This window comes from Grampus griseus (genome assembly GCF_964374135.1).
Source record: "Grampus griseus genome assembly, chromosome: 4".
In the NCBI taxonomy this organism is placed as follows: Eukaryota; Metazoa; Chordata; class Mammalia; order Artiodactyla; family Delphinidae; genus Grampus; species Grampus griseus.
This window is the reverse complement of record NC_138997.1, coordinates 68,855,540-68,869,091: the sequence shown is the minus strand read 5'-3', so window position 1 is coordinate 68,869,091 and position 13,552 is coordinate 68,855,540. Positions and strand designations below refer to the sequence as shown.

General features: G+C 35.8%; 1 protein-coding gene across 1 annotated transcript in view; it reads right to left on the bottom strand.

The window, feature by feature from the left end:
- The window catches only part of AASDH (aminoadipate-semialdehyde dehydrogenase), a 35,115-nt gene that overhangs the window by 2,367 nt on the left and 19,196 nt on the right, over positions 1 to 13,552 (bottom strand). The window contains exons 6-13 of the mRNA XM_082652910.1: positions 9,593 to 9,834; positions 9,121 to 9,227; positions 8,422 to 8,594; positions 7,800 to 7,992; positions 6,629 to 6,744; positions 4,829 to 5,624; positions 2,049 to 2,212; positions 730 to 852 (exon numbers count right to left, since the gene is read on the bottom strand). Of these exons, the coding sequence (XP_082509036.1) occupies positions 730 to 852; positions 2,049 to 2,212; positions 4,829 to 5,624; positions 6,629 to 6,744; positions 7,800 to 7,992; positions 8,422 to 8,594; positions 9,121 to 9,227; positions 9,593 to 9,834 (1,914 nt within the window). The remainder of the gene's footprint in view (positions 1 to 729; positions 853 to 2,048; positions 2,213 to 4,828; positions 5,625 to 6,628; positions 6,745 to 7,799; positions 7,993 to 8,421; positions 8,595 to 9,120; positions 9,228 to 9,592; positions 9,835 to 13,552) is intronic.

Below are 13,552 nucleotides of genomic sequence, written 5' to 3'. Positions count from 1 at the left end.
AACACCAGAAAATGCTATAATGGCATGCTGACATTATAAATGAAGCTAGTACACATATACACAGCTATAAAATTAATGAGTGCTACTTATGAATGCTAAAAACTTGCAGTAAAACCAGGAAAGAAATAACTAGCACATAAACTCCATCCTTAGAATGGACACGAAGTTCTTGACAGGACCGAGAACAGTCTGCCAACTTAAAAATTGATAGGACTTCCCCGGTGGCACAGTGGTTAAGAATCCGCGTGCCAAAGGAGGGGACACGGGTTCGATCCCTGGTCCGGGAAGATCCCCACGCCACAGAGCAACTAAGCCCGCACGCCACAACTTCTGAAGCCCACGCCTAGAGCCCACGGTCTGCAACTACTGAAGCCGGAGCACCTAGAGCCCGTGCTCTGCAACAAGCCACCGCAATAAGAAGCCCACGCACCACAATGAAGAGTAGCCCCTGCTCTCTGCCACTAGAGAAAGCCCATGCACAGCAATGAAGACCCAACGTAGCCAAAAAATAAAAATAAAAATAAAATAAAAAATTGATAAAAGACATACACAGAACTTAGATTTTTCTCATCTTTCTATACTTTATGTCAGTCATTTTTAATGAATTCTGGTTCAGTAATGTATGGACTATAACTGAGATCTACTTCAAATTTGCAGAATTCAAAGCAAAAATAAAAAATATTAAAGAAAAACAGGTAATAAAATCAATAAATATTCTTTTATGCCTACAGGATTTATAGCCAGTAAAAGTCCTCCCAGCGTAGCAAAATACAAGTGATATGGAATCAGGCTCAAACAAGGAGAAGAAAAAACAGTTCCTCCGCATTTCAACTTCCAAACACACTTCTTTTTCTGCAAATAAGAAAGCAAATTAAAAAAAAAAAAAGGAAAGGAAAAGAAAGCAAATTAATTGGTTTCTGCTGGTGATTAACAAAATATACATATCCCGTCCCTCCTGATGTTATGTCTATCTTAGTTAATATAACTTTTATTTTTAGTATAAAAATAATATATACTCACTGTGGAGAATCAAGTTAGTATAAAAAGATGACAAAAGCCAATACCCAGAGATTACCACTGTTAACATTTTAGCATTTTCCCTTGTGATCTTTTTGGTGCACGCACACACACACAGCTTAATATACTTGAGATCATCACTCTGAATATCATACACTTTGTATCTAATTTAGCTCAATTACTTTGTAAAACTCTTTAAATATTACTTTAATGAATCATATCCCATATGAACACAAAATAATTTCTCTACCTTATCATTGAAAATTGTCTTGAACTAATTGCTTGGTGTTATAAACAATTTGGAAATAGACATCTTCGTGCATATATCTGTCCATGTTTCTGATTATTTTGCCAGGACAGATTCCTAGAAGAATTTTACTGAATCAAAGGATATGAAATTGTTACCTATGGTCAAATTGTTTTCCTCGAAGGCTTTACCTCCCACCATTGTCACCAGCATTTAATGCTACACTCTAATAACATTTGCTTCTTTATCTCAAAGTTTAAATTTTCATTCCTTTGATTCTTAAACTATGAAATATTTAAATTCATTTACTAGCTATTTCTTCTTTGGGGTCCTGTGCATTTATATCCCTTGTTTATTTTTCTATCTGGACCTTTACATTTTTCTTATTAATTTGTATTTGCTCTTAATTTATACTTATGAATATTTTAACTGTCACACTTGTTTCAAAAACTTTTCCCAACTTATTTCTTTTTAATTTTATAATTCTTAAATTTAAAAATTTTATGTGATCAGTTCTTATTGATATTTTTGTGATTCTTCTCTATTGTCAAGATGGCATTCTAAGTTCCTTATATTTCAAAACTCTGAGTAGTAAATTTATTTGAAAATTCGGTATGGAAGTTAAAATTGTCTTAAGATATTATGGCTGTTAATTAACCCCTTAATCTTCCCAGATCGCAAACTTGGGAAGAGTTAATACCTGCTCCCCTAGTCACCACCACCTGATAGTTTCACACTCTTCTATCTATGCTTATGGTATGAAATTGATGAAGTGAATTCTTACATATATATCTAAAGCATATGCATGCTGGTCATGAGAACCAATGTAAAAAAGTCCTGTGGTTGGATCCACAGTTGCTGAGCTTTTGACAGCATCATCAGTAGTAAACATCCAGTATTTTTCTCCACTATTACTCTTCAGAATATAAACCAACCCATTGTAACAGCCTGTTGGGAAACAAAATACAAAAGATGAGATTTAGATATGTCACTGGAAAATAAGTATTTGGCTTAAATCATGACAATATATATTCGATGTTCTTCATGTGTACTTAGGCTCTATGTTTGGCTCGATTTACATTTCAGCAAAGCAGCAACCATTTGTATAAAAAACCTATTTAGTAGGTACATCTTACATTTTAAAAGTACCATAAAGTGCTTCACTACCAGGAAAACAATGAACATGAGCATGCTGCAGCAGAAAGAGGCTTTGACAACTTGGATTCAGATCTTGTCATGGCCATCCTTTGGGCAAATTACCTAGCATCACTGGGCCTAGATTATCTTTCTGCTGAATGTGGATACATCTACAGCAGGGTTACTGTGATAATTAGGATAAATGCCCAGTACATAGTACGTGTTCCAGAAATGCTAACATTAACAATGACCAAATGTTTATTGACCTTTTACCTTGTGAAGGGAACTACTCTAAGAACTTTATATCTGTCAACTCATGTAATGCTCACAGTGAAGTGCTACTATATGCATATATATATATATATATATATATTATTTTGGCAGTGTTGGGTCTTCGTTGCTATGCATGGGCTTTCTCTAGTTGCGGGGAGCAGGGGCTACTCTTCGTTGCGGTGCACAGGCTTCTCATTGCAGTGGCTTCTCTTGTTATGGAGCATGGGCTCTAGACGTGTGGGCTTCAGTAGTTGTGGCGCATGGGCTCTAGAGCACAGGCTCAGTAGTTGTGGCGCACAGGCTTAGTTGCTCCGCTGCATGTGGGATCTTCCCGGACCAGGGATCAAACTGTGTCCCCTGCACTGGCAGGCGGATTCTTAACCACTGCACCACCAGGGAAGTCCCTGGAGCAGTGGACTCTTGATTGTGGTAGTGGTTACATGATAGTATGTATCTGTCAAAATATAAAACTGTATACTAAAAAGGGTTTTACTGTATATTATATTAATAACAAATATTCAAAGTACTAAGTGATAGTTAACAACACTGAACTATATATTTGAGGTGATGTATGCTAACTAGATTTACTGTGGTAATCATTTTGCAATATACACATATCAAACATTATATTGTATACCTTAAGCTAATAAAATGTTGTATGTCAATTACATCTCAATAAAACTGGAAATTTTTTTAAAAAGAGAAAAAAAGTACTAAGTGACCACCACGTGCCAGAGGCTTTGGGTTTAGACACTTGGAACGCAAACAGTAACCTCAATGAGCTGACTTTCATGAATAGGGATTACTCATGATCATTCACATGTATAACTGAAAGTTTCCTGTAGTATAATTTTCAAAATGTAAGTTTTCAATACAGAAGAATCAAACTCAGATTCAAGTAGATTCTAGCCAGGCTAACATAAGTAGGGAGATATATTCCTAAGCACTTAGTCTGAACAGCTTTGGTAAGCACATGCCATGAGCATTAAAGTAAAACTTGATGTAGTTTGGGGGGTAAAAAGAGAGTGGTAGTTCAGGAGACATTACGCCTAGACCCCCATATCTTTGTAAAGTAAGAGTCACCTACACCTTAATGAAACTGAGTAGAAGGTAGTAGCTAACACTTGTTGAAGGTCACAGAGCTGGTAGTAGCTTTACAGCTAGGTTCAAATCCAGAAACTCTGACCTAAGGCCCACACTGTGAATCAGCATGTAGTTAACTATTATTCTTTGAGCACTTAGTCTGTCCCTAGCAATGTACTAAAGGATTCACAAGCAATTATTTCATTTAATCCTCTCAAAAGCTCTATGATTATTGTGGTAGTTTTAAAATATATCCACAAATTCTTTGATACTCAGAGATATTCAACAGGTGAAGCTAATTCCCCTCCCTCTGAGTGTGGGCCAGACTTAATGATGTTCTTCTAATAACAGAATAAGGCACAAATAATGGTATACAACTTTAGACACTGAAAGTACTGCGTTCCTCCTCAATCACTCTCTTGGGTCACTCACTCTGAGGGAAGTTAGCTTCCATGTTGCAAGGGCATTCAAGCAGCCTATGGAGAAGCCCATGTGTCAAGAAACTGAAGCTTCCTGCCAAAAGCCAGCAAAAACTGAAGTCTTCTGTTTGCAGCAATGTGAGTAAGCCATCTTAGAAGCAGATTTTTCCAGCTCGTCAAGGCTTCAGATGGTTGCTGCCACATGAAAAACCCTGAGCCAGAACGTTCAGCTAAACCCTTCCTAAATTCCTGACCCATAGAAACTGTGAGATAATAAATGTTTATTAAAGCAACTATATCCCAATAAATAAATAAATAAATGTTTATTATTCTAAACCATTAAGTCTGGCGATAATCTGTGATGCAGCACCATGTTTTATTTATTAAACCCATATACTCATAAGAAAACTGAAATTCTAAGAAGTTCAGCAACTCGTTAAAGGTCACAGAGCTGGTTACAGCTTTAGAGTTAGCTTCAAATCCAGAAACTCTGACCCAAGGCCCACACTATGAATCAGCATGTAGTTAACTATTATTCTTTGACAGCAACCAAACCTACTATGCATAGGTTTTTAAAATTTAACTTGGCCCTACTAGCATTACCATATGGTAATTAAATTTAACTCTATAAACCTCAAATTCAGAAACTTACCCACTACAATAAAGTTTCCACACTTAGATACACATGCTGAGGATTCAATGCGATCTCCCAAAATCTGTTCCCATTTCACCTTTCCAGAGTAAAGATCAACTGCCATCATTCTATGAGAATGGGAGCCAATGTACACAGTTGCAGATGACTTATCAACAGCTGGTATTACAAGCAGAGGTGAAGCATCCACACATTTGCCTGTGTCTGACCTCCACCTCACATGAAACTCCATTTTCTCAGCCCCCATCACAGATGTTTCCTCTTCAGAAACTTTTGCAACACAGGACATATCTTTTGACTTCCCAATAAGAGCTGGAGGATTTAAGCTTTTCATATTTTGAATGTTAGTCTGTGAAATTATATCAGAAGAACAGGCTGAAGGGCAATGTTCCAACTTAGTTAAAAACCTAGTAGTATTCAGAGACAAAATCTGACTCCCTCGGCTCAGTGCAATAAAAGCATTGATCTCGTTGTCACAATTTAAAGGCATGACAGATTCCTGATGTAAAGATTTTCCACTGGTTTCCTCTTGATTAACATCGCTGGATTTTCTTTTTGTGGAATAATTCTTGCTAAATGTCAGATCTTCATCTGGAAACACTGTTTGAAGGATGTGATTGTAAATCTCTAAAATAGAACTGCTAAGAATAATTTCCAGAAGCCCAGGTACTGCTGTGCCAACAAGGTTTTCAATCTCATTGAGGAGCCGTATGGACTTCAAAGAATCTCCACCACTATTTAAGAAGAGTGACTCATCAGGAACCTTCAAAGGGTCTTCTGAGAGACTCAGAACAGACTACAGATTAGAGAAGTGAGAAATATGGTGAAGTTAAAGATCTAAAACCAAAAGAATTCAGCATTTAAAGGTAATATATAGACGATGGTAACTACATTAATGAGATGAACACAAACAAAATAAATTTTTTAACAATTAAAGTAAATTTTAAAATTATTTTCTATATAGTAAAGGAGACCATCATTATGCTACCAATTTTGTCACAAACTACCCTAGAACTGCAAATTATACTTCCCTTTAGAGCAGTTTTTCTACCCATACAATAGGGAATGGAATTATAAAAACACCTGATTTAATATCAGATATTAACAATATCTGATATTTCTATAATATGGGAATAATTATTTTCATTAACTTCACATAAACCGAAATTATTTTCCAAGAATCTAAAAATGAAGTGGATATTACTTTTATCTAGATATCTATTTTCAGACAAGACTGTACAGTTACATCCTCTTGTTAGAACCCTTTAGAAAACTCCAAATTTTATCTAAGAAAAATTATACTGACCTGTAAATCATAGGTAATAAAATATATATATTTTAAAATAAGTTTTTAATTGTTATATACATATATATATTAATTCCCTTAAGCAGAAGCATACATGTTGTTACTGAAAGTTCTTCTGGAATAATTATGTTAAGCCTTTATACCACAGATTGTGGTACAGCAAGATTTGGCTATTTTTTCAACTCTGACAAGTGTTACTGCACTTGACTGACCATCTTAGGGAAAAGTTATGTCAAGAGGCGTTTTGTCTACTCGTGCCTTTTATGACTACCTCACTTCCAATAAATTTCTATATAGGGAGCTTAATCTAATCTTGCAGTAGAGAACCTAACCCTTATTTGAATACAAATTGAATAAAACAAAGCTATACTACTTAACATCTGGGCAGCAGTAATATTCTTAGAAAATTTTATCAGACTTATTAGGATGCTACATTCCCTGAAGATATACAACGACCTCTTTATAATAACAAATTTGTATCTTAAAAGTTGTACCTTCCACAAATGATGTAATTTTTCCCAAAGTTCCTCTTTTCCATTGAGTTTACATTCAGACTTCAAGTTTATGGAGTTTAAATAAATCTTATTTAACTCAGAAACATCAATTTTGCCTTAATACAAAAGAGAAATAACAATTTTTAAATTTCAGCTTGACCCCTTCATGTCTTTGTTAGTCACAATACACACATTTTTCATTGTTAAGGTTAGAAATCCTATAAAATAGTTTGTCATGCAGAATCAATAATCAAGAAGACAGTCCCATGCTACCCAGAATGTAGTGGGTAGCAGATAAGAAGAAAGGAGGGACTTCCCTGGTGGCGCAGTGGTTAGGAATCCGATACCTGCCAACGCAGAGGACACCTGTTCAATCCCTGGTCTGGGAAGATCCCACATGCTGCGGAGCGACTAAGCCCGTGCGCCACAACTACTGAGCCTGTGCTTTGAAGCCTGCGAGCCACAACTACTGAAGCCTGCGAGCCTAGAGCCCATGCTCCGCAAAAAGAGAAGCCACCACAATGAGAAGCCTGCGCACCACAACACTAGTGCACCACAACAGAGTAGCCCCCGCTCGCCGCAACTACAGAAAGCCCACGCACAGGAGCGAAGACACAACGCAGCCAAAAATAAATAATATTTTTAAAAGAAAAAAAAAAGGAGAGAAAGCCCGCACACAGCCACAAAGACCCAATGCAGCCAAAAAATAAATAATTTTAAATAAAAGAGAAAAAAAAGAAAGGAGGGGCTAATGTTGCTCTCATTTAAAGAGCTAAAGAAATGGTACTATTTACTGAGCAATAACCACATTCTGAAATATTAAATAAAGATGAAATTGGGAAAGTAATAGAATATGGTGATTAAGAGCACATGTTTTGAAGTCAAACAGTCCTACAGAATTTCAACTCTACTACTAACTAGCAATGTGATTTTGGGGAAATTATTTAACCTCTTAAGCCTTATTTTCCACATAAGTAAATGGGAATAATACAACCTACTCACAGGAGTTTCTGGAGATAAAATGAGTTAATTATACAAAGTATTTAACAGAGGGTCTACCACAATATATATTAGTATTACTTATAATAATAAGGATTTAAGTGGCCTTTAAACTAGTTAATACAATTAGTATCATTTGGCACTGAAACATAGCTGCTTCAAATTATTTTACCATGAGATGTAAATGGTAGAGAATCAATCAATACAAGCTCATCCGGGATTGCATGACTTGGAAGATGTTTCTGCAGTTCTTTAAAGACGTAATCCTTTACTAAATCATTTTTGGACACCATGAACAAAATTAATTTTTCCTGATTATACCATGTAACTGCACAAGATTCCACTTGTTGAAGACCTTCAGCAACCTATGAGAGAGATTATCTCAATTTGCCAATAAGGACATTTAAAAACAAACTTCCTAAATACTCTGCATTCAATACAGTCAAATTAAAATCTGGAATTCACTAGAGAGTTTTAAAAAATTGTTTCCTACTATCACTATTACCAGCACACTGGGTTCTTAATGTTTTCCAAAAATAATAGCTCCCAGAGCAAAATAAGTCAACTTATCTTCAGTTATCAAAATCCCCTTTGTCACTTATTTAAAAAACAACTCTTCATGCTGAGAATAAAGTGCACAATGAATTATCCATATCTTCTACTGTAATTCAGCATTAACACAAAAGTCTTAGGTTTAAATAATACTGACAGAGAACCCTGGAACAGAAGAGTAGTTATGGCTGCCTCTAATACCTACATATATTAATAGATGTTTAATATTTAAACAGTTCTACCTGTTGCACAAGTTCAATGTTAAGACGTTTGCCATGACGTTTGATCTGACTGTCCTTTCGTCCCAAGAAAAATATCTCTCCATCTTTTATAGTCACAAAGTCTCCTGTGGCCCTCATTGTGCCAAGTGGTACTGTCATTTCATCATCAAGAAAACATACTCTATTTCTGCCACCTTCACAAGATATAAACAACAATGTAATTTTAAAAATTCATGGAAAATATAATAAAAACCAAGAAATCAGAACATCTCCAAAAGCTCCGTTACTAAGTTTCAAAGTCTGAATATTTATATAAAAAGGGGGACTCACTTTTAAATGTTATCTTATAAAATTATATACAATAAGAACCTTAGTAAAGTAAGCAAAGGGATGAAACACAATCTAGTTCTAAAAATACATGTGATTAAAAACATTCTTAAAATACTAATAGAATTTTGGCTATAAACAGAAATACAAACAACCAATTTACAGTTTCTAAATTACTTTTATATCTTCTCTCAGAGTATTAGACATTGTTATCTGAAATAATTATGGTAACTAATTAAATGTTTCATGACTGTGAGGATGAGATTAAAAATTACCATCACCGAAAAGAATACTAGACTTAAGAATAATTGAGGAAAGAATAAAATTAACACATCAGATTTTTTTTCTTGGAAAAAAAAAGAAATTATTCCCAATCAACAAATGTAAAACAACCTAAAAATACTTGGCCATTGCCTTCTTGAACTGTGAAACCATTAGTATCTTTGACTTCAACTACTGTTCCAAGCAGTGGAAATCCCAGTTGTACAGGCAAGTCACATCTATGAAAACACAACAACCCAAACCAAATTAAAAATTTTTCATTTGAATAGAATATTTACCAGTGTATTTAAATCACATTGTACCAAATAAAGAAAAAAAAAGTTTTTGTTATAATTCAAAGATTGACAAGAGGAAAAGGTTAGGTGGAAAAGTTATGTTATTCATTGCTGTTTAGTTACGAAAACCTCTAGCAGGATCTGTAGCACCAGTTAAAATAAGAAAGGTTCTGGATTCCCAGCTTAAAATTCTAGATAAAATAGTGTTTATAAAATATTACTCCAGTGCCTATCAAAAATACTGTTTGTGTTAAGATACTGGAAAAATAACAGTTTCTACCCTACCCTGAAGTAACTGAAACCCTTACTTCAAAGTAGAGTTAAGAATTTTCTCTGGTATCCTGTAAAAAGTCGCCCAACTTGAGACCTCGGTGATACCATAAACATTAAATATTTGTGTTTTATTGCCTATTCCTCTCCAGCTTTTGAGAACAGTTAATGATGGAAATGCTTCGCCACCAAGGGCCAATACTCGAAGAGAAGTATTGGTTGATAAAACAGTTGACTTGATAAGCTGAGATCCAAATCTTCTAAGCAATGTCGGTGTTGCCTGTAGATACATTAAAAATAAATTATTTCTTTCCCTTCACTTCTTAAAAAAAAAAACAAAAAACAAAAAACCACACTGTAGTGATTAGTCCAAAGCTTAACACTGAGAGCTCACAAGGAAATTAAGGCTGTGTTTACTAAATGGCAAATCATATTTGGAAAACTACTGAAGCAGCATTACCTTTTTAATGTGGACATAAATTTTGCTTCAGTAAAAAACAAGCAAATATTAATTATGTTTCATTATGCAGTTTAGACAAAAAGGTTTAAGGACAAAAATTTATTAAATGAATTTACATTTCCTTTCCCATTATTCCTATGTAGAAAAAGTATATAAAAGTGTTAAGGAAGTGCCTAAGCAAAACAATGAATAAAGATTTTAAAAAACAACTTTATTAAGATAATATAATTGACATACAATAGACTATACATATTTAAAGTGTACAATACAAATTTTGAGATATATTATTGGTGAAACCATCACCACAATCCAGATAATGAACATATCCTTCAACCCTAAAATCACCTATGTACCATTGTAATTCTTCCCTCCAACTGGACCTCTCCTCCAGACAACCACTGATCTATTTTTTGTCACTGATGATCAGCTGGCATTTTCTAGAATTTTATAAAAATGGAATCATACAACATGTATTCTGTTTTGACCTAGCATCTTTTACTCTATGTTCAGTGAAAATACTTTGTGATTCATGTTGTATATATCAATAATTCATTCTTTTTTGTCTTAGTCTGTTCAGGCTGCTATAACAAAATACTGTAGACTGGGTAGGTTATAAACAACAGAAGTTTACTTCTCACAGTTCTTGGAGGATAGAAGTCCAAGACCAGGGTGCCAGCATGGTCCAGTTCTGGTGAGAGCTCTCTTCCAGGTTAGACTTCTTGCTGTGTCCTCACATGGTGGAAGGGGATAGGAAGCTCTGTGGGGTCTTTTTTACAAGGGCACTAAATCCCATTCATGAGGGCTTCACCCTCATGACCTAAGCAGTCCCAAAGGCCCCATATGAATTCTGGGGGGACACAAACACTCAGACCATAGGACTTTTTATTCTATTGTATGGATCAGGACTACCTTTTGAATTTCCATATAAAATTTAGGATCAGCTTGTCAATTTCTCCCCCAAAGAAGTCCATCAGGATTTTGATAGGGGCTGGGTTTAATTTATAGGGAGAACTGCAATCTTGACAATATTGAGACATCCAATCCATAAACATGAAATGTCTCTTCATTTATTTAGCTCTTCAATTTCTATCAACAATGTTCTATAGTTTTCATCGTACAAGCCTTGCTCTTCTTTAAATTTATTCCTATTTTATTATTTTTGATGCTATTGTGAATATAATTATTCTCTTAATTTCATTTTTGGGCTTTTTTTATATAATGTAGAAATATAGTTGATTTTGCATATTGATCTTGTACCCTCCAACCTTGCTGAACTTGTTTATTAGTTCTAGTAGTTCCCCCATGTTGTCTGCAAATAGTTTTACTTCTTCCTGTCCAGTGTGGGTGCTTAATTTCTTTCTTCCTTTTTGCTTTATTGCACTGCCTAGAACAACCAGAATAATGTTGAAAAGAAGTGAAAAAGCAAACATCCTTGCCTTGTTCCCAATCTTAGAGTGAAAGCATTCAGTCTTTTATCCAATTATAATGTTAGCTGTAGTCTTTTTGTAGACATCCTTTATCATGTTGGGGAAGTTCCCTTCTATTCCTAGTTTGACTTTTTTTTATCATTGGCATTGGATTTGCCAAATAATTTTTCTGCATCTGCTGACATAATTATGTGCTTTTTGTTCATTATTCTTTATCTAGTATATAGCATCAGTGGATTTTTGGATGTTAAAGCAAATGTGCATTCCTGGGACAAATCCCACTTAGTCACATTTGATGAAATAAAATTATTTTTAAGGCAGGACAAAAACAATATTTTAACATAAAATTCTCTCTCTGCCCATTTGGGCCCCACTACGCTCGCTTTACGGTGCAATGTGCATCTGCATTATATATTAACCAGACCACCTTAGAAGACACAGAAATACCTGCTACATCGTAAAAAGCAAATTTCTCCTCACACCAACAAGGTAATTCCTTAGAAGATAACATTCCTTTCTTAATCCTGTGATGGGTCACAATGACCCGCTACTCGCCTTATATGTGCAGATCTAGACTATGTAAACTATCAATATGTCACTTTGATGTATAACTCTTTGTTTCGAAAATGTATATAACTGTGCTTTGACTTCTAACAGGCAGGAGGGTCCTCAGATCTTTCTGAAAGACTGTCCCTCGGGTTATAATCCTCAGTTTGGCTCAAAGAACATTCTTTGTTTCTTTCTTAGATTGACTAATTAATTTTTCATCAACACATTTTACATTTCCTGAGACTTATTTTGTAGCCTAGCATATGACCTATCCTAGGAAATGTATACTCTGCATTTGGTGGATGGAGTGCTCTACATGTGGAATTTGGTTGATAATGTTATTCAAGTCTTCTTTATTACATGCACACTGATTTCTGTCTAGTTTTTCAATGAATTACTGAAAGTAGGGTACTAAAATTTCAAACCATTGAGTCATCTATTTCTCCTTTCAGTTCTGTCCATTTTTGCTTCATGTATTTGGAACCTCTATTTTCAGGCAGATATCATGTTCTTGATATAACAATATACTTCTTTTTTAAAAATTAATTAATTTTGCACCAGGTCTTAGTTGCAGGAGGCAGGCTCCTTAGTTGCTGCTTGCCGGCTCCTTAGTTGCAGCAGGCGGACTCCTTAGTTGTGACATGAGAACTCTCAGTTGCAGCATGCATGTGGGATCTAGTTCCCTGACCGGGGATCGAAACCGGGTCCCCTGCATTGGGAGCACAGAGTCCTAACCACTGCGCCACCAGGGAAGTCCCAGCAATGTACTTCTTGATGTACTGACCACTTTATCATTATGAAATGTTTTGTTGCTGATTTTTTATTTGCTTGTTTATTTCTTTGTTTGTAACTTGCCTGGGCTAAATGTGAATCGTCTCCCCCGTATGGTCACTGATGTCACTGCTCAGTTGGCTTTTAAAATAGGTATTTGGGAACTCCCTGGTGATCTGGTGGTTAAGACTCAGCATCTTCACTGCCGTGGCCCAGGCTCAATCCCTGGTGGGGGAACTAAGATCCCACGAGCTGCATGGTATGACCAAAAAATAAATTAAATTAAATACTTTTTTTTTTTTGGCCCTTCGCAGTGAGAGCTTGGAATCCTAACCACTGGACCACCAAGGAATTCCTAAAATATTCTTTTTTTTTTGACTGCATCAGGTCTTAGTTGCGGCACACAGGATCTTTCATTGCGGCATGCGTGCTTCTCTCTAGTTTTGGCATGAGGGTTTTTCTCTCTCTAGTTGTGGTGCGCAGGCTCCAAAGTGCGTAGGCTCTGTGGTTTGCGGCACGCAGGTTCTCTAGTTGAAGTGTGCAAGCTCACTAGTTGTGGCGCACGGGCTTAGTTGTCCCGCAGCATGTGAGATCTTAGTTCCCTGACCAGGGATCGAACCTGTGTCCCCGGCATTGTAAGGCGGATTCTTTACCACTGGACCACCAGGGAAGTCCCAAAATACATATTCTTGTTTTCACTTTTAAGTCTTACTTCCTAAGCGTCGCCTCATGTCTGCATAGCTCAGATGTCAACCAGTGACTGGACAGATTGTCTGTACAGATGGATCTGT